The sequence below is a fragment of the Archocentrus centrarchus genome, chromosome 18 (genome assembly GCF_007364275.1).
Source record: "Archocentrus centrarchus isolate MPI-CPG fArcCen1 chromosome 18, fArcCen1, whole genome shotgun sequence".
NCBI classification, from domain to species: Eukaryota; Metazoa; Chordata; class Actinopteri; order Cichliformes; family Cichlidae; genus Archocentrus; species Archocentrus centrarchus.
In genome coordinates this window covers 18,695,724-18,716,411 of record NC_044363.1, presented here as the reverse complement: position 1 = coordinate 18,716,411, position 20,688 = coordinate 18,695,724, and the positions used below count along the sequence as shown (strand labels likewise).

The following is a 20,688-nucleotide window of genomic DNA, read 5'->3' as shown; positions in this document are numbered from 1 at the left end:
GAGTGGAAACGGAGCCTGGGTCTCAAAACTCTCAAAAAAAGATGCACTTTATGAGCAACATGCTCTCCATATCAAAAATACCAAATATTTGATTTGTACACAGATTTTAATCTTTTAGATTTTGTACATAATTGGACAAGCACAGAAAATCATTATTATGACACATGTACACACGAAAAAAAGCATTTTGATAAAGTCACCTCAGAGCCATGAGTGTCCATTCACTCACAAATGCCATCGTCATATCCCAGTGTGTTAGAAACCGAACCAAAATCCATCCACAAACATAAACCCGTGTCCGAGGTTCATGCTGCATTCTGCACGAGCAGCAGGTTCCTCTTGTAGCACTCAAGGCTGCAGAGAGGAACTCCAGTCTTGGAGCAGGAGTACTTCTTGAGGTTTGTGCACCCACTCACACCGCAGTTCATTGGGGCCGGAGGTGGAGGACAGGGAAGGGCCGGAGCCGGAGCAGGAACCCCAGCGGGGAAGGAGATGGCCATTCCCTGCACGGAGTCACTGTACCGAACCATGGGACACTGGTTCTGCTTGGACTTCCTCTCTTTCATGCTTTTGATCTTGGCCTTGCTGGTCTTCGTCAGTCTCTCTATCGTCTGGTTCTTGTTCTCTTCAGCCTTCTTGGCGGCTTGCAGGCGTCTCTTTCGGGCACGTTCCTCCCGCTTCTGCATCATCTCGGCAGTCATCTCTTTCTCCTTGTAGCCCATGGGGAGCTCCAGGAGAGGCTGACTCTGTTGCTTGTGTAGCAAAGCTTTCTGAGGGGGGAAGATAAGCAAAAACATGTTTTAAGCTACATTATGCTGGAAGTCGTCTCATATGAAAGTGTGGTACAGGTGATTAAAAACTAGCTCTACAATGCTAACAAAACACTCGATTTTTTTTTTTTTTTTTTTAAGTATCTGCTTCTCACCTGTCTGGCAGTGAGCAGAGACTCATCAATCTCCTTCTTCAGCTCTCCATTGTCATCAAGCTCGCCCTTCTCCAGAGCGTCCAGCCACCGCTCCTCCTCGTCCACGGGTCCGCCCAGCATGGAGTCTGAGTCCATGTCTGGCAGAGGGGACGTGGCCAGGTTGCTGTCTTCATCTGGTACAAGGCAATCAAGATACACTATCTTTATTGCAAGGCTAATACACAATAAACATCAACCATTTCCCTTCACTTTCACTGCATAATGAGTAAATGTGAAGCTTTGTGGGAATCTGCACAAAAAATACATCTCAAAATGCTTTCTGCACCATCAGCAGATGGTCAGACATCAGTGCCTGTAAGTCTCAGCTCTAAAGTTGGAGTTATGTAGGGATGCAGGCAGATTACATTCATTATTGATTAATGTAAGGAGTATTCCTTTAAATCCACAATTAGTTGTTTAGTTTATAAATATCAGAAAATGTTAAATTTCTTTTATAAGTTCATCGTATCCAGGTGACACGGTGAAATTGCTTGTTTGGCACAAAAATATTTAGTTCACAACCAAATCAGACAAAGAAAAACAGCAAGGTGGAATTATAAAATATGTGAGAATCAACAGACAGCATTAATGACAACTACTGTATTTAAAAGTTGATCTGTTTAACTCTGAATTTCTCTACACTTTGGAGACAAATATGCAGCATTTCTCACAAAAAAGCAACAATTAAGAAAACTGTCAGACAAAAACAAACACTTTCATGTTACAAAGAAATATTTTCCTGCCTATTGTGCCTTTTAATTTTTTTGTGACACTTTTTAAAGTATGTAACAAATATGTAACAAAGTAATGACTTCCTGTTCAAAGAGAAGACTTAGTTTTTATACTTAACAGGTTTTTTTCAAGGAGGTTTATACAAGCAGCAATTAGCAATCATTTATGTCTAATATGAATGAATGAATGAGAATGAGAATGAATGAAGTTTATTGCCATGTGGGTGAACAAGTTCACACATTGGAAATATACACTTAATTTAAAAAAAAAGCAAAAAGAACTTCATGGTTTCATCCATAAAATGTCAACCATGCTGATTTAAGACCCACCTGATGCCCAGATAATCCCCGCTACTATATATACACTAACTCACCCAGCCAGGCCCGATATTGCTCCAGAGGTACAGAGGGCTCATCATCGTCATCTTCGTCGTCATCATCATCTTCGTCATCATCAACGTCGTTATCAATGATCATTAATGGCGAGGGAGGACGAGCCACACCGGGGTGGACGGTGAAGGTGGGAACACTGGAGTGCACAAAACCCTTTTAACCGACTGATCAAACTGATCAATGAACAGTTACTGATACTGAAACTGGACTCAAACAGCTCACCTCTTGGTCCCCAGCGTCTGTCCTCCCAGTTTGATCTTGAGTCGGAGCTGAGGCGGAGGCCGAGGCACCGCGACAGGCTCGGGCTCCGGAGCCTCAGGGAAGCTGTGGTGCTTCCTCTTGTGCTTCTTGTGTTTTTTGTGTTTACGCTTGTGAGCGTTGTGCAAGCTGGAGCCGCCATCACCTGCACAGGACGGGACGAAAGCACAGATCAAAACCACAAAGCCAGAACATCAGTGACTTAGTAGCTCATCTAGCTCATGATCCATCACAGTTCACCAGTTAATGCCGGTAAAATGGCAAACTGTGTGAACTGTGGAAGGACAACAGACACCTCGCCACAGTGTAGGGTCAACGGTCCTTGGGCTGGATGAGCTTAAAACACATACGACCTGTGACATTAGGATTTCTTTTCAAAAACAAAATGTTTGCTAAACATGTTACACACAGCCACACTGAACAGGTATCGAGAACCGGTTAATTTCCCAATCAACTGGAATCATATACCTCCAACTTAACAATTTATTTAATATTTATTTAATAATATTTTCTGACAATATAGTGGTTTACATATTTGCCTAACAAGCAAAAGATCCCTGGTTCGACCCTGGGAGGAGAATAAGAGAGCACTGAAAGCAGCTTTATTTTGTGACAGCTGCTCATTGCAAAACACTGATGCCAGACTCATGGCAGTGGAGCTTTTTCTAATTCACTGTGTGCAGAATTGATAATGGCAACGTATCAGTTGGTTTAGATATAATATTTTGAATATCTATTCTTAAATTTGCAACTACTTGCAGACTCACCAATGGCTGATTTATACCAACTAATTGCAATTACGTTATTACAGTTCATCATTAGTAAAATCTCTTTTAAACTGAGTGATTAATTTATAGCTTTCCTAAAAGATAGTTTTTAAGGATAATGCAACCTAAGTAAATAACAAATGTTGCTAGCTCAATGTCTGTGTAGACTCTCAGTCATCCAGGTCATAGTCTCTGGAGCTTGAAAAAAAAAGGCGACTGGACTTCTATTTGTTTCTTGAAGACGTTTCACCTTTCATCCAAAAGGCTTCTTCAGTTCTCAACCAAATGGTGGAGAGACCCAGGTATTTAAAGAGGAGTAAAATAAAAAATAAGCCATCTATGTCCACTGTGAACAACCATCATTGAACAGAGGAGGTGGATTACGTCACCAACTTTCCCCCGCTTACAGTGCTGTCCTGAGCTCCCTTCCCAGACGTCTCAACCCCCATTCACACCTTTGTTCCAGTGACCTCAACAGGTCACATGAAACACTGGAGTGAAGTCCTATATTTGTTTCATCTGAAACCACTGATTGAAATGACTCACGTCTCCATTCACACTTTGGCACATGTGATTATGCACATGAACAACAGAGGGTCATAACCACCTTCAGGGGACTACGCCCACAGGGGTTTAAATACCTGGGTCTCTCCACCATTTGATTGAGAACCTGAACCCTCTGCATGTCCTCCTTCCCTACATCCATGAACCTCCTCTGTGGTCTTCCTCTTTTCCTGCTGCCTGGCAGCTCCATCTTCAACATTCAGTATATCCACTATTCCTCCTCTGAACATGTCCAAACCATCTCAGCCTTGCCTTTCTAACTCTGGCTCCAAACAGCTCAACCTGAGTTGACCTTCTCATCTACTTATTTATAATCCCGTCCATTCTGGTCACTCCCAGTGAAATTCATAGCATCTTCAGCTCAGCCTCCTGTCAACTCACAACTGATCAACAACTCTAATGATGGAAGATTTAAAAAATAAACAAACACAGCCGGCTCTTTTCTACTTCAACCCGCTGTGAGAAACACATACAACTCTTTACATGTACAAAGTACACTGCCAGGGTTTTCCAATCCAGTCTGAGCTTTGAAAATGTTTCTCCTGTAAACATCTGTTTAAGCTGCATTTCAAAACATCAGCCACACTTCCTGTTTGTTATCCACCCCACTCCACACCCCCCAAACTGTGAAAACACACACAGCCTCCAGTTTATTGCTAAAACGGAGGCCGTCCTCATATTTAGAGGCTCAGTGAGGCTGAACTACCTTTCTGGAGGCTGTAGTCTTTGGAGTGAGGGCTAAACAAACGTACCGAACAACCTGGAGACCGCGTGTTTATTTCAGCGCAAGGATACCACAACAGCATGCGAAAACGTAGAATTACAAACGTGAACTGTCTCACATACTCACCGAGAAATCTGGGGTGAATCATGTCTTTCCTTTTCCCCATTGAAACGACGGCACGAAAGCAGCTTACATAGCAGCCGAAACCTCAGTAAACAAACATTAACGCTAAACACCGAGCGGCCTCATTCAGCCTGCTCTGCTAGCGTCTAACAACTGCAGATAACTTTAAAAGGCTCAAATAATTACAAGGAATTCAGAGTTATCAATTTCCGAGAGTAAAAATGCTACAAAACGCATAAACTACTTCATTATAGACCTTAACTATTTAATCTAAATTTTCCGGGTACATGCTGAACAACACGGTTATTCGACTTCTTCGCTGCCTTCCGGCCGTTTCCGCTTTCCTGTGTTTCACTGCGGCCTAGCGGGCACCAGAGGAATAACCCTTCACCGACGACTGTCGCTCAAGACTCCTGACATTGCTGCAGCCAGGTATTAATTTGTTTGATTTTTTTTTTTTCTTTCTGTAACACATCTCGGGTAATGTAGTTTAGGAAACGGACACCGAAGATCGCCGAACGAAAATTGAGAAATACATTGACCAGAAACCCCCGCGGCTATTCTGCCACGTGCAAGGTCAGTTACACGGCAGAGACAAGTGAGGGCGCGTTAACGTCGTAACTACAGCTGAAATAATTATTTATATTGGTGAAGTGTATTTCCTGTGTTCATTGTAGCCTCCCACAGTGTGTGTGTATCCTAGCTCACCTTAACGCTGGTTCATGGTTATTTATTAATCTATTTTTACGTTACATGCCGTTACATGCAGCCATTGGCTCAGTTTAGAACTGCAGTTATATTTTAGCTTCGAGAAACCGGGTAAATGCCTCACTGCAGGGCTTTGGAGACAGGTGTAAACTGAGTGCACAGATAGCCCCGCTGTGCCAGGGGAACAATTCATAGTTTTCACCTTATAATTTGGCAGGAATCATGAATTACGCTCGGTTTCTGACAGCTGTCAGTGCAGCGAGAAAGCCTTCCACCATCAGGATGTTGAGTGAGTAATTTTATTTATTAATATACACAAATCCGGTTGTACAGCATGACTAATGCACCTGTTATAAGTAGTTATTTTGGCATGAAATAGTAATAGTGTTCCTAATCACTTTTAATTATGACTATGTAATTAATACAGAATAGAGCCTTTATTGATGCCCTTAGTAGGACTTGTGTTTAGTGTTTACCTGCTCTGTCGGTTTAAAATAGCTTTAAAGCTGTATCTGTCGGCCTCCTGAGTTTGTTCAGGATTTTTCCTTTTAATCTATCACACTTCCTGTCTGTGGTGACCTTAATTTCATGACTGCACAATACAGTTAAACAGGTTATTTTCCTACCTGTATTATACCTGTTTTATTTAGTTTATATAATTAAAAAGGTCAGAAACACAACCCAAGGATATCTATACTGATATTTATGGAAGCTTGTTTCCACCACTGAAAATTATTTTTTTTTGCTATCCATAACTTGAAATTTTTAATTTCTGAAAAAATAACTTGAAATTATGAGTTAGCTCGGCCAATCAGGAAGCTCCATGAAGAAGGTAATTTCTTTGTTATCCAGAAGCACATGACACAAACGCATGTGCGTTCAAAATCAGTATCAGTATCAGACAGTATCAGTGAGCTACCAGTGTATAGCAAATGTGACCAAATTGGCATCTGGTTTGAATACCTTCTAGCAAATAACTCCATTAAATGTAAGGAATCAGTGTCTGTTGGACAGCTGATGCCTTCCTCATCCTGCTTCATTGGTAACAAGGAAATGATATTCCTTCACAGAGCTTCCTGATTGGCAGAGCCAACTCAAAATTTTGACTTATTAACTTAAATTTTCAACTTATTAACTCAAAACTTTGACTTATTAACTCAAAACTTTAACTTATGAACTTGAAATTTTGACTTATTAACTCAAAATCTTGAGATACTTAACTCAAAACATCCGTCCATAGACATGGTTTGGGTAATGTGTCAGGAATGAAAGCATTCCACATCGTTTAATGTAAATTAAAATTATCAACCTACAGACAGCTGAATTCAAAGACACCCTGAAATTCAAAATTAAAAATGATGCAGCAGGCTAGTCCATTTTGCTGAAACATCCTTGCAGCAACTCAAAATGGTACTCAGTAATTTGTATGGCCCCCACGTGTGCATGCCTGACAGTGCTGGGGCATGTTTCTAATGAGACAACGGATGGTGTCCTGGGGTATCTCCTAAGCTCCTGGACAGTTTCAGGTGCAACCTGGCAGCATTGGATGAACTGAAATATCTCAGAGGTGTTCTGTTGGATTTTGCTCAGGCGAGTATGGGGGCCAGTCAGTCATCCTCCAGGAACTGCCTGCATACTCTCACCACATGAGGCTGGGCATTGTCATGCACCAGGAGGAACCCAAGATCCACTGCACCAGTGTAGGGTCTGACAATGGGTCCAAGGATTTCATCCAGGTACATAATGGCAGTCAGGGTGCCATTGCCTGACCTGTAGAAGTCTGTGCATCCTTCCATGGATATGCCTCCCCAGACTATCACTGACCCACTCACTGATCAATCACTGATCATTTTGAATGATGCTACAGGCAGCATGTTCTCCACAGCTTCTGAAGACACTTTTCACGACTGCCACATGCTCAGGGTGAACCTGCTTCCATCTGTGAAAAGCACAGGGCACCAGTTGTGATTTTGTCAATTCTGGTATTCTACGGCAAATGCCAGTCAGGCTCCACGGTGCCAGGCAGTGATCGCATAGCCCCCTAGTGAATGTCAGGTCTTCGGGCCACCTTCATGAAGTCTGTTTCTTAATGGTCAGGGACCTTCACACCAGTGGCCTACTGCAGGTCATTTTGTAGAGCTCTGTTAGTGCCCATCCTGTTCCTCCTTGCACAAAGGAGCAGATACCTGCTGATGGGTTAAGGACCTTCTACGACCCTGTCCAGCTCTCCTAGAGTAACTGCTCATCTCCTGGAATCTCCTCCATGCTCTTGAGATTGCTGGGAGACACAGGTAACCTTCTGGCAATGACACATATTGGTGTGCTATCCTGGAGGAGTTGGACTACCTATGCAATCTCTGTAGGGTCCAGGTATCACCTCAAGCTATGAGTAGTGACACTGACCCTAACCAAATGCAAAACTAGTAAAAAAAAAAAAAGCAGTCAGAAAAGACGAGGAAGGAAAATTACCAAACATCAAATTAAGGGATACTTATCAAAGATGTCTGTTTATTTTTCTGACAAGACTATTTTCAACTCAGCCATTATAATTCTGGGTGGTGAAGTGGCTCATAGAAGGTGGCCCACTGCGCACATGGGCCCTTTGTGTGTGGACTTTGCATGTTCTCCCTGTTCCTGTGTGGGTACTCTCCCACCAAAAGACATGCATTTTAGGTTAACTGGTAACTGAAAATTGGCTTTTTTGTAGATGTAGAGAAAGCATATGATAGGGTGCAAAGAGAGGACCTGTGTGCTGCATGAGGAAGTCAAGAAGTGGCAGAGAAGAATGTATGAGGATAGTGAGACAGTGGTGAGGTGTGCAATAGGAGTGACAGATGGGTTCAAAGTATGGGGGGATTACATCAGTGATCGGCTTTGAGTCCCTTCTTGTTTGCAGTGGTGATGGATAGGCTGACATATGAGGTCAGGCAGGAGACTCTGTGATGTGATGTTTGTGAATGTGATTCACAGATGACATTGTGACCTGCAATGAGAGCAGAGAGCAGGTGGAACAGAGCCTAGAGAGGTGGAAGCATGCAATGGACAGAAGAGAAATGAAAATCATCAGAAGCAAGACAGAATACGTGTGTGAATTAGAGGGAGACAGGTGAAGCTGCAAGGAGCAGAGATAGTGAGGGTGGACAAGTTTCAATACCTGGGGCCAACCATCCTAAGCAACAGGCAGTGCACAACAGAAGTGAAGAAGAGAGTGCAGGCAGGGTGGAAATGAGTGTCAGGAGTGATTTGTGACATGAGAATAGCAGCAAGAGTGAAAGGGAAGCTTCATAAGATGGTAGTGAGACCTGCTATGATGTATGGCTTTGAGACGTTGCCACTGACAAAACAACAGGAGGCTGAACTGCAGGTTTTAAATGTATTTAAATGAAAATCTCAGTATCTTCTCTGTGTGATCCCATATGAAGCTGAGCTGCAGCTGCGGTCGCCTCCGTCACTGATTTCTTTGGCCGGAGGAGCTCCTAACCCCAACACCTTCCCCTTCCAGTCAGCATCCATCACAGTGAAGAACGGGGAGACAGTCACCTTCGATGAGGTGGCGATGAAGAGGGCTCTGCAGTACTCTGCCTCTAATGGGTGAGAAATTTAGACAGCAGTTAGGTTTTCTTGTCTTATCTGTTTATGCCCGATTTCCATCCCTGTGTAGAATACCCGAGCTGTTGACATGGATGAAGGACCTGCAGAAGAACCTCCACAACCCACCGACCGCCAGCTACAGTCCTGAGAGAGGTCAGATGGAGATGTGTGTGACGACGGGGAGCCAAGAGGGACTCTGTAAGGTATTGACATCACTTCAACTGAACAGCATAGATTCATTGAAACCCTTCAGCTACAGCTTTAAAGTAGTAATCTTTATACTTTAATATATATTTTTTATTATAGCACATTTTTATATGTCCAGTAAAACATTAGCACCATTATACATGGGATTACTGTGCACTGTAACACACATAAAAAAACTAAAAGAAATACAACAGCAATATCATTTTATACTTTTAAAAAACACATTTATGAAATGTTAAATAAGTTGTGCCTTAAATGCCAAAAAAATAAACAAATATGACAAACCTAAAATTGATCCTGATGAAACTTTTTTCCCTTCTCCCTTCAGGTAAACAACTCAGCATTTATAAATGAAATAAAGTGTATTCATTGTTAATTGTGGCTCATAACGTTTCTGAGCCTCGTGTGTTTGCTGGTTTTGGTGCAGGTTTTTGAGATGTTGGTTAGCCCCGGAGACAACGTTCTTCTGGATGCACCCACGTATTCGGGCACGCTCGCAGCAGTAAGAGCACTTTTCTTCTGCACAGCACAAACACTCTAACACAAGGTGCTGTGACCATCTGACCCTCTCATTTCCTCTGCAGCTACAGCCTCTCGGGTGCAACTGTATAAACGTTGCCAGCGATCATCATGGCATGATACCTGCAGCCCTTAAGGAAGTCCTGTCCCGATGGGATCCGTCAGAGGTCCACAAGCCTGGCAGCACCGCTCCAAAAATCCTCTACACCATCCCCAATGGAGGAAACCCCACTGGTGCCTCCATGACAACAGAGAGGAAGAAGGAAGTGTACGAGGTATGCCTCCTTTCTAAAGTCACACTCAGAGATGAATACATGCGCGCAATGTAGATTTTGACTCTCTTCAGTCACAGTCATTCAAAGCAACCAGTGAAGCATTGACTCAGCTAATTACAGCTTGTTGTGAAGCTGATTTCCCTGCAGATTCACTCTGTCATTTTCCATTTAAATCTCTCTTCTTTTTAATAGCTGGCCAGGAAGTACGACATGCTCATCATCGAGGATGACCCCTACTATTTCCTACAGTTTGAAAAGGTGCAAAAGAAAAATTTTATTTCAAGCTATAAAAGGCAAAGTTTATCATTTCTAATAATCTATAATTAATAATGAATTAAGGTGACAGCTGGTTCATGTAGTGTTTCTTTATGTGGCAGTCATGGGCTCCCACGTTTCTCTCCATGGATGTTGATGGGAGGATCATCAGGACCGACTCTTTCTCTAAAATTCTGTCTTCAGGGTGAGTTTCTTAACCTTTGTGTGTGTTTGCATGTACGGGTAGATGTGTGATTGTTTTTTTTACTCCCAGTGTATGTGGAGCTAATGTTCCCATTTCACTGGTTTGCCCTACCAAGTATGATTGTGACACATAAATAGGCATAAATGTTGAAAAAGTGCAATACTAGCATAATTATTTCCAGTTTTCATTTTTATGCAAATAGGAGTTTTGGCAACACATCTTCCACCAGATCCTTATGCCATACTTGGCTAGTTTTGAAGGGATGTATTGCCTGAAACACCACCTGCCTCTGAAGGTTACCAACTGTTCATCAACACAGAGATAATATCTACATCCACAAAAAGAAAATATTTCAGTGCTACAAACATTGTTCAAATATCCCTGAAGGCTGCAAGTTTGTCCATGGCCTGCATGTCTGCTCCAGTTGCTTGGTCATCAAACTACATATACCTCAATATATCTTGTAACCTTTTTCTGTTAGCCATGGTAACTATAAAACATTATACAATATGTAGTGATTAGAAGTGGAAAAGGCAGTACTGTTCATGTTAAAATTGCATGTTTCCAGATTCATATGTAACTTTCCATTATCCTTGCTATACCAGTGGACATAAAAAAAAAAGCTATGAAAAGCTGCAGGAGTAATACACTGACAAATTCTTTTATTATTAGAAATATCACAATGTTTGGGCATTGGTGTAACTCACTGGGTGAACAAACCAACCCAGGCCCCTGCAGAGGCCTGGGTTCAAGTCTGCCCTGGGCCTGTGTGCTGCTCCCCCTGCTCTCTCCCTCCTTTCCTATCAACACCAAAAAAATACATTATATTGCCAAAAGTATCCACCTGACTGCCTTCACACACATATGAACTTGAGTGGTATCCCATTGTTAATCCATAGGGTTTAATATGTCAGCCCAACTTTTGCAGCTATAAAAGCTTCAAGTCTTCTGGGAAGCCTTTCCACAAGGTTTAGGAATGTGTTTATGGGAATTTTTGACCATTCTTCCAGAGGCACATTTGTGAGGTCAGACACTGATGTTGGCGAAAATTCCTAGCTCACAAACTCAGGCTCGTCCACTCCAGAGAACATGTTTCCACTGCTCTAGAGTCCAGTGGTGGCGTGCTTTGAAATAAAAAAAAGAAATCACAAAAACAGTTGTAATTCTAAAGGGGTCTGAGCAGCCACACACAGCTCCAATCTGAGCATGTGCCACATGTCTGCATACTTCAAAACCTTAGCTTTGCCAACTGGAGCCTTTTTTCTGCAGAGTTTCTAGAGCATAATAACCTCCATTAAAATGAATTGCAGTGCCATACATTTCAATTCTGCCATCTCTGGAGCACATAATGCATGTGCAGAGCAAATATGGTGAAACCTTTTCACCACATCCTAATGGTGTTTTTGCTAGTATCTGTGCAGTAATGTGTTTCCAGCATTACTTATCCATGTCACGGTTGGGTGGTGTGGCGAACAGGGTGGACCCAAAAGCAGAACTCAAAAAACAGGACTGAATGTAGGTGATGAGTTTATTTACTGAAAATAATTCAAAATATACAAAACTGAGGTTTATGACGAGGCAGCAAAACAGGAACAGAACCACACCTCCATGAGGGAGGACGCGACAAGGAACAGAGGGAAACGCAGACAATAAATACACCGGGAATGACGAGGGAGAACAGGAAACAGCTGGGGAGAAACAGGTGGACAAAATCACACTAATGAAACACAGGAAGCAAAACTCCACACAACACACAGACTGTCAAAATAAAACAGGAAACACCAAACAAGGTACACGCAGACTTAACACAGGGGGCTGGCACAGAGGAAAACTAAACATGGACCAAGGAACAGGGAAAAATACAGAAAAACAGACACAGGGAAGACAGGAACAAAAATAACAAAACCCAGTGAAAACAGAACAAAACACAAAATGCTGGGCATGCGGCCCAGCACCATGACAATCCAGCCTTCATCCTCTCAATGAAATCACATTGCAAAATACAGTCTGTTAAAACTGATCCAGGTTTAAGAGTGAAGTTAATATTTCACTTCAGCTTTTATGCACTGCTGCACCAACACATTTCTGTCTTTAATTAGTTAGCTGTGTGCTTTTTGTTTCAGGCTCAGGATAGGTTTTGTGACCGGTCCCAAACCTCTCATAGACCGGGTGGTGCTGCACATCCAGGCTTCGACGATGCACACAAGCACTTTCACGCAGGTGAAAACATTTTCATGTAACACCACCACACCCTCCACTTTCCAGAATCTCATTATTTTTCATTACCATTCACCCTAAATAGACTAAAAACCTATGATCTGCAAGTGCTGTGGACAGTGGCAGTAACTATCAGCAAGCATAGAGCTTATGCAGTGTCTGTACACAATGTGCCAACAGTGAAGCATATTTGTGAGCAGAGTCATTACAGATTGAGTTCCCACCCACCAGGCCTGATTTGCACAGACATAAATTCAAACCAGGCAGGGGTGAGTGGTGCTGTCACGCTACATTTAAAGCCGAATAAGACTTTATCGCATGTCTGAACTAGCAGCAGCTGCACAGGAGGTTTTACTCCAGAGGCAGAGAATTAACGAGGATCTCCAAAAGATCTGCTGCCATCTTTTTATTTAATCCTCACCGCTGCATAATCATCTAACCTAACCTGAAAATGTTTGTAATTCATGAAAGATTTAAAAAGCAAACAGCTCAGGCCACAACAGACATCTAAAAGCACCTGTGTTAAAAGGAGGAAGCTGTGCCTCTTCAACTAATTGGGGTATTAATCTGCAATTTGATTTTCTTGTAGAGTCATTTTACAGTAAAATGATCTGGAGTGATGCCGTTCTATAAACAGTGTGTCCTGCTTCCTTTCAGCTCATGGTGTCTCAGTTGTTGCACAGCTGGGGACAAGAGGGTTTCCTTCAACACATAGACAGGTATGTCACTTCCTGTCTGACCAGTATGAGTTGTTAAGAACAGACTTAGACCCAGTCGTGTTTCCTATAGTGAACAAGAGAACTCCTCAAGCAGTGAATGAAACAAGTTTTTTTTCTTCTTGCAGGGTGAATGAATTTTACAGGAAACAGCGAGACGCCATGCTCAGCTCTGCAGACAAATGGCTCAAAGGTTTGTGCACCTACTGATGAGGAAAAAATAATTTTTCTATAAACATCCAGTCACCTATTTATTCTACTTAATATGTATCCTTTTAAGCTGGAATCCTAGACTCTATATAAAGGGTTGGCATAGCCACCATAACATTAGCCTTTGATTTGTGAACTCCATACTGATATGAGGAGCGGATCTGACTGTCATATAGTAACGATTTTTAAAGGTAGCTGAGCCGTAATGGATGCCCTTTATAATCTAGTTTACTTCAAAGGGGGTTATGTTGTGTCAGGTATGACTCGAAGCTTGAGTGGCTGGCACCATAAAGTCACCAGGAATGTATTTAATGAGGTCAAGTAACAGTAGGGTCATTTTCTTTTTGCACCCAGAGGAGTCGCCCCCTGCTGGAGGCTACATCTTTTATATACAGTCTTTGCTTGCAAACATAAATTTGGATCCTTGATTAGTTTTCAGTCATCATCATCAAAATCAAATGAAACAAACATTTGAAATATATCAGTCTGTGTGTAATAAATGACTATAATATACAAGTTTCACATTTTGAATGGAATTACTGAAATAAATCAACTTTTTCATGATATTCTAATTTTATGACCAGCACCTGTATATATGTATACACATGTACAGTACATACATATATCTATACCCATACACATATACATAACTGAATACATATAAGCAATATAAAATAAACAGTTTGAGATGGAGTAAAGGTAGTGACACATGGTGATTTGTGCAAATGACAGCACCATGTGCACCAAGTGGTTTGTCAGTACAGTGGGTACGGAAAGTATTCAGACCCCTTTAAATTTTTCACTCTTTGTTTCATTTTATTTCTCATTAATGTACACAGAAAAAACAGAAATGTAGAAATTTTTGGAAATGTATTAAAAGAAAAAAAAAACTGAAATATCACATGGTCATAAGTATTCAGACCCTTTGCTGTGACACTCATAATTAACTCACATGCTGTCCATTTCTTCTGATTCTTCTGGTCTGAATACTTTCCGTACCCACTGTATACCCTGTTCTAAGGTTCCTGCATAGTTTTCTGAAGATTTGCAACACTCCTAAGCAGTGTTTTGATGATTGTTTCTCCATTTTGTTTGAGTGTGTCTGTGGCCTTTCTCTGGGGAGCTTGAATGTTCTTCCTGTGCCTGTATGGGTTCTCTCTGCGTACTCCAACTTCCTCCCAAAGCAACCATAATTGGATGGTTGCCTCCCAGCTGTCATGGGGGAGAGGTGTGTCCCCTGCCTCCAGCCCCACCATTTGTTCATAACCAGGGTGTAGCAAAAAGTCACGCTGTGTAAAAATACTGTAGTGGGGCTGCACCCTTTTTAAACTACTGTAGTTATTTACATTCATCATAAAGCTTATGATTGGCCTTTTTAACAGCTTTGCCTCGAAGGCAGCGAGGGGAGACACTGCATGGCAAATGTTAACCAAGGTTTCGTGATTTTTGCAAATAGAGAGATGCTGGGACGTTCGTATGCTGACTTCATTAAATACTTTCCTGGTGGCTTTATGGTTTCAGTCACTAAAGCTTTTATGTTGTCTTTTTACAACACTTATAACACAGTAAAACCTCGTCTCTTCTTATCGCTGTGTGCTATGTTCATTTTAATTTTTTTCAGTTCTGGCAATAGCCCACCATTCTTTGAACAATTAGTCTGAATGTCCAACCCATTCAGAGGTTTTTTTGTTTTTTTTACACTAGACGCAAAGCATGGTTTAGTTTTAGCTGTACCAAGATCACCTCTTATCGTGGGACCAAGGCTCGTCCTGGGGATGTTTCACAGCTGTAAATTTTGAGGTGGCTGTGGCTCAGGAGCAGGTCATCTAGTAATCGGAAGGTTGGCAGTTTGATTCCTGGCTGCTCGAGTCTGCATGCTAAAGTATCCTTGGGCAAGATATCGAACCCAGAGTTGGTCCCGATGTATTCATGAATGGAGAGCTTGTGTGAATGGGTGAATGCAGATGTGTTGTATAAATATTATTACTCTAGTTACTAGAGTATAACAGCACTATATGATCAGTTCAGATCAAACTGAAAAGTGAGGATCAGCCACATTTGGAATGAAAGTCTGTTAAACTGTTTGAAGTAGTTCTTATTTCTGTTTTGATAGCGAAGGAGTGTCAAACATAAAGATGCACAACAGTTTTTGTATTGGTAAATTTTGCATTGTAAAATTATTAGTATTATTAGTATTTGGCAGTATTTGCAGTGACAAACTCAGGTACAATGAGCTATTTAGTGATTTTTATTTATTTATTTACACTTCCTCTTAGTCTTCTTCAACTTCCTCAATCACTTTTCTTGGACTTGCTCCCTAGAGGTCTTTTAAGGAACTGAAAACACTGAACCTGAGTGAGATATGGTGGCTCACTGCACCAGCAGCAACACTAAACCTGTGATGCTATGATATATTTAATGGACTCTGTGTGTTGTCTAGGTTTGATAAAGAGACCACAAAAGGTGAAGTTACGATTCACAGAGAACACTCAGGCTCTTTTTGTGTGTGTGTGTGTGTGTGTGTGTGTGTGTGTGTGTGTGTGTGTGTGTGTGTGTGTGTGTGTGTGTGTGTGTGTGTGTGTGTGTGTGTGTGTGTGTGTAGATGTAGCGGAGTGGCACGCACCATCAGCAGGCATGTTCCTGTGGATGAAATTGAAGGGCATAGCTGATACCCAGCAGCTGATTATGGAGAAGGCATTGGAGAAAGAGGTCAGTATGCAGAAACACAGCAGATAACCCAGAGGCACTTCTCTCTGTATGTGTCGCTTTGTGAGGAGACGTTTTGCAGCAAGGCCGAAGCAGGTTTTGCATCTCAGCAGAGTGTTGGATGGCACTTGTAAAGCAGCCTTTGTGCGCTTTGCAAGTGTTTTCCCTCCCACACACACGCACACACACACATGCACTGTCTGTAAATCCCTGCAACTGAATAACTGATTAGCTGTGTATAAACAAGAGTGGGTGCAGTCAGGCTTTTCCAGGGTCTCTGCACAGCAGGCTCGTCTCCTCTGTGTCCTGAACATTAAAGCCTTCACACTGCAGAGAATAACGCCGCTGTGTTCCTCGCTAACGGAGGAGGAACAATGGGCAGCTGAATTTAAAATGAATCTTTCAAAGCTGTAAATGCCACAGGGAGCAGTTTGCAGCCTTTGAGACCATGACAGATACCAGAAGTGTTTATACCTGATTCGGATATTGACCAAAAATGGAGGATATCCTGGAATCATTCACAGTGTTCCCCTCACTGAACATGAAAAATGCTACAAATAGTAATAAAGTGATCTAACAGAGAAACACAACAGAGACCCAGTTAGTGAGCTAATTAGCTATTGGAAAGCTAATGTACACTGTATTAGGAAGCCACTGTTATTAGGCCCAGGCATTAGCAAACATAATAATAAAATACAAGTTGTATACTGTCAAAACTGTTTGCCTTATCTTACAAAGTATAGCAGCCCGGCCTGTATTTCCAGTGTCAGTGACGAGTTTAACCACAGAGTGTCAGGATTCCTGTTCTTCCTGCTGATTCCCACAAATTATTGACCTTTTGTGTCCCAATAAAAGGCTCAACTTTTGGCTCTTGTGAGAACTAAAGGTATATATTTTTTGGCTAGCAAATATAATAAGAAAGCTCCTTCGTTCAGTACAAATCAGTGAATTTTTTGAGTGGGACTTTGGCAGTAGCCGTTGTGATTGCAGCCGCTGCAGTTTTAGAGTAACCTTTGGTGACCTGCCTGGTTTTATGTTGTTCAAGACACTCTAACAGGTGTTAAAATAACAAAAACAGGTAAATTAAAGTAATATTCCCTGTGTAAAAACTGGATGATAAGAGATGCCTTGAAATAGTTTGTGGATATACATGTTTGTGTATATTACAGGTACTGCTGGTTCCTGGAGGTTGCTTCATGATCAACAGTAGTGACCCTTGCCCCTACGTCAGAGCGGCCTTTTCTCTCTCCACACCGGAGCAGATTGATGAGGTAAACACACGTTTACCAGATTAATTACAACCAGATAAATACTCTTGCTCTCTCTCTCTCTCTCTCTCTCTCTCTCTCTCTCTCTCTCTCACTCTCACACAAACACACACACACACACACACACACACACATGTATAACTCTAATCTCATATTTTTTTCCCCAACAGGCTTTCAAGAGACTCTCTGCACTCATCAAAGATGCTTTGTGACAACGTATTCGTCCCTGGCACATGCTGGATTTTCTGAACATGTGGCTTTAGTGAAGATTAGATTTAATAGTGTGTTCTTATGATCAAAATTAGAGTGATACAATCCCCAAATCAGGACCTACACAGATCACCTAAAGGTTTGCTGACTGGGTAAAGAAGGTATCTGATAATTAGAGTGATGCACGCCCTCCTTAGTTTTTTTAAGCAGACAAAGAATTGGGTACAATACACCCTGAAAATGTTTCGGGAAGTTCTCCTAAATCTAGTTTTTCTAAATCTAGCCTTGACCAATCACAGAAACATCGGTCTTTGTGATGAATTCATGTTACCAAATTGATCATTTTCCAAAGAAGAATGATCCATTCCTTAGCAAGCAGGAGCAAATGATTGTGCTGCTGGTGTCTAATACATCCATAATCACATTCATCAGTACTTCAAGATCATCTTCAGACACAGCCAGGGTGCTATCAAACAAAACCCTTTGTATCTTGTTAGGACTAAATCTTCTGAAGGGAATCTAACTCCTGTCTGTTTCTTTGGTTTCTCCCTGATGCAAAGAAAAGACACTGGCCTCTTTTCTTTTCAGTGCAGATTTGAACAGATTTAATGTGTCCTGGCTTTTTGTAGTAATCACAGATAACCTCAAAACAAGGGGGGTGGTGAGCCTCATTGGTCCTCTGTCTTCTGTTCTTTCTTTTTCTGGAACAGAAAATAACAGGAAAGAAGGAAGTAAAGCTCAAGACGGAAGAGACAACTAACTGTCAGAGTAAACAGGAAATGAATAATGACAGCAACTAAAGTAAGGAAACACTGAAGCATGAAAGAAGTAATATCGAGGGAAACGGATAAAGATGAGAGAGAGGGAGGCACAGAAAAGGAAACACTGAAAACACTAAACACAAATAAACTCAAAATAGGAACTAAAACCAAATGTGAAAAAACAAGCACTCTAAAAATGCACAAACAAGAATACAACAGGAACTAAAGCACGAGGTCCTGTAATCAAAGCCTAACAGTAATCCCACACTAAGAGCAGAGGAACAACAATGAAATCCAACAGAAAACACAAGAATCCAAAACTCCAAAGAAACTCAGACCCCTGAAACCCAAACCAGGGTAACCATGACGATACATCCTAATGAAAAATGGCTGTGAGACATCAACATAAGTTTGTCAAGCCTGCATTAAAAAGCTACACAATCACTGCACGAGAGGATGGCTTTGTCTTGTCTGTGTAATAAAGTAAGGAATTTTTATCATTTATATTTTGTCTTTCGAGTCTGTTTTTTGTCATTTGCTGCTCAGTGATTGATGCAGATATAAAAATCAGATCATATTGTAGATGGATGGACTGCAAAATTAGTTGATTTCACTGGTGGAAAAAACATGATAGATGATGCAGAGAAACAAAAGCAGCAGCCTTTCTCAGTCCTGGTGCAGCTGATGGTCTGTGTTCCCCTGATGACCTTCGAAAAGTTCGGGCGAGGTCATGAAGAATTCGGCACCAGCTCATCTTCCCCTTCTTCTTTTTTAAGGCCTCCTAGCTCTCACATAACAGTACCTGCTGACAGCACCAAACAACAGGCTCCATCTGTTGGTGGGAACTGTTTTCTTCTCCTTTGTACAGACTTTCCCCCCTGCTGTGTTAATATGTAGCAGTCTGCAAGCAGTCTGAAGTTTTTGTGTACAGTTTAAACATTAATCTGGAAAGAAGGACGGAGTCAGCGAGGTGGCTTGGAATAGAAGTCTGTTACAACACTTAATGCCTCTTTCTGCAATCGTGGAACAAGTATTAAAATTCTCATGTAAAGATTACTATAAATACCAGGATGGAAATTTTAACTACAACAAGAACAGCTGAAGGGGGCCCTCTTACAGTGTTTCGGTTAACAGTAACTGGGGTGTTAAAACAAAAGCGGTGCATCAGATTTGTTTGGTGCAATGTGAAGCATTCACACAAAATACTTGTTTGACAGCAGGGTGAAAGCACCAAAATCAACTCTGGAGCAGAAAAGCTTAAATTCTAGTGTAACTGCATAAATTGTTAGGGTTTTTTTTTTAATTAAAAAACACTTTCCACACAAGCTAAAACACCCACATCCTCCTAAACCTCCAGAGCTTCTATACATAGATGGAGCATCGACTTTATTATTGACTGTCTGCTGAGGCCTTGGCACATAATGTCAATTCCAGACATGTGCCGCGGCCTCAGGGTCTCTGGTTATCAGCTCTGGTAAACAGAATAACAGCTTGAATGACCCTGGCGGTGTCTATATTTAGAGCTTCCTTTGTTCTGCCTTTAATTGTTTCAAAAAGAAGTTAGCACCATGTAAGCACTATGATCCACTTGCGGTGTCTTTTCATCGTCCAGCCTTTTAGCCTGAGTGTCTTTTCACCACAGCCCATTTAGCTCTTACTGTATGCCATGCTGTAATGCAGACATACACAGAGCAACCTACTTAGTGCGCCACATTATTAAATGCCCTGAGGGTTTATGTGAGCAGGGTTATCAGTCTTTGCACAGGGAAGCTGCTCAGACCTTACTCCTGTCCTCATTGGAGTCTCAGGGCCAGGCTGCATAAACAAGCAACAGTAAAAGCCTGCAAAATTGGTGAGGAAGGACAAACCAAACTGCATAAGGCAGTACTGATGTTCACAAGGGATCTCAGTCCAGCAGTGTGCACTGTGTACTGAAGCATCCATTTAATTTCTAACTTATGTATCCAGATTTACCAGATGTATCTGAAAGTATACAGATCATTTTTAAAAAGGTCAATCTACCGTTTTTTATTGAATTAAAAGAACAAGCTTTTTTTTTTAACCAGTTTTGTTAATTTAGGGTTTAAGTTACTCAGACATAAAACCTAAATAAAAGGTTCCCAAATGTTGTCATGCAATAAATGATGGGCTTAAAATTCCCAGCAATTTCCCTGCCTGGTGCAACCTTTAAAGCTGCTAATAAATAAATCAGAAAGCATAAATGGTCACTTAAAAAACAAATGAATGCAGATCTGGGCCTTGTTCCGGAGCGACATTAATTTCCAGATCAGGTTTTAAGCCCTGTAATGAGGGGAA

General features: G+C 41.6%; 2 protein-coding genes across 5 annotated transcripts; one reads left to right on the top strand and one right to left on the bottom strand.

The window, feature by feature from the left end:
- Positions 1 to 84: 84 nt before the first annotated feature.
- ino80b (INO80 complex subunit B) lies at positions 85 to 5,038 on the bottom strand. The gene is made up of 5 exons (XM_030753450.1): positions 4,528 to 5,038; positions 2,311 to 2,491; positions 2,070 to 2,224; positions 926 to 1,098; positions 85 to 770 (listed from the first exon to the last, which is right to left on the bottom strand). Exons 1-5 carry the CDS (start codon positions 4,565 to 4,567, stop codon positions 306 to 308), a joined length of 1,014 nt encoding a protein of 337 aa, XP_030609310.1. The 5' UTR covers positions 4,568 to 5,038; the 3' UTR covers positions 85 to 305.
- Positions 4,831 to 18,876, top strand: aadat (aminoadipate aminotransferase). Of its 4 annotated transcripts, none has more exons than XM_030753441.1 (14): positions 4,891 to 4,956; positions 5,450 to 5,521; positions 8,655 to 8,823; positions 8,894 to 9,026; positions 9,458 to 9,532; positions 9,615 to 9,824; positions 10,017 to 10,082; positions 10,202 to 10,284; positions 12,408 to 12,504; positions 13,159 to 13,220; positions 13,346 to 13,410; positions 16,030 to 16,136; positions 17,303 to 17,404; positions 17,572 to 18,876. In XM_030753441.1, the coding sequence occupies exons 2-14, from the start codon at positions 5,455 to 5,457 to the stop codon at positions 17,611 to 17,613; spliced, it is 1,278 nt and encodes a 425-aa protein (XP_030609301.1). In that variant the 5' UTR covers positions 4,891 to 4,956; positions 5,450 to 5,454; the 3' UTR covers positions 17,614 to 18,876. The 4 variants fall into 4 exon arrangements, with proteins under 4 accessions (XP_030609304.1, XP_030609303.1, XP_030609301.1 ...); XM_030753442.1 differs by lacking the exon at positions 4,891 to 4,956 and adding an exon at positions 5,082 to 5,100; XM_030753444.1 differs by lacking the exon at positions 5,450 to 5,521 and having other exon boundaries at positions 4,831 to 4,956; positions 8,655 to 8,782.
- The last annotated feature ends 1,812 nt before the right edge of the window (positions 18,877 to 20,688 follow it).

Coding starts and splice junctions, on each gene's coding strand:
- ino80b (XM_030753450.1), bottom strand. CDS start 4,567: ATGGGGAAAAGGAAAGACATGATTCACCCCAGATTTCTCG. Junction 1,099..2,069: donor GCAATATCGGGCCTGGCTGG/GTGAGTTAGTGT, acceptor GCCTTGTACCAG/ATGAAGACAGCAACCTGGCC. Junction 771..925: donor CTCTGCTCACTGCCAGACAG/GTGAGAAGCAGA, acceptor TTCCCCCCTCAG/AAAGCTTTGCTACACAAGCA.
- aadat (XM_030753441.1), top strand. CDS start 5,455: ATGAATTACGCTCGGTTTCTGACAGCTGTCAGTGCAGCGAGAAAGCCT. Junction 13,221..13,345: donor TTCCTTCAACACATAGACAG/GTATGTCACTTC, acceptor TTCTTCTTGCAG/GGTGAATGAATTTTACAGGA. Junction 17,405..17,571: donor CACCGGAGCAGATTGATGAG/GTAAACACACGT, acceptor TTTCCCCAACAG/GCTTTCAAGAGACTCTCTGC.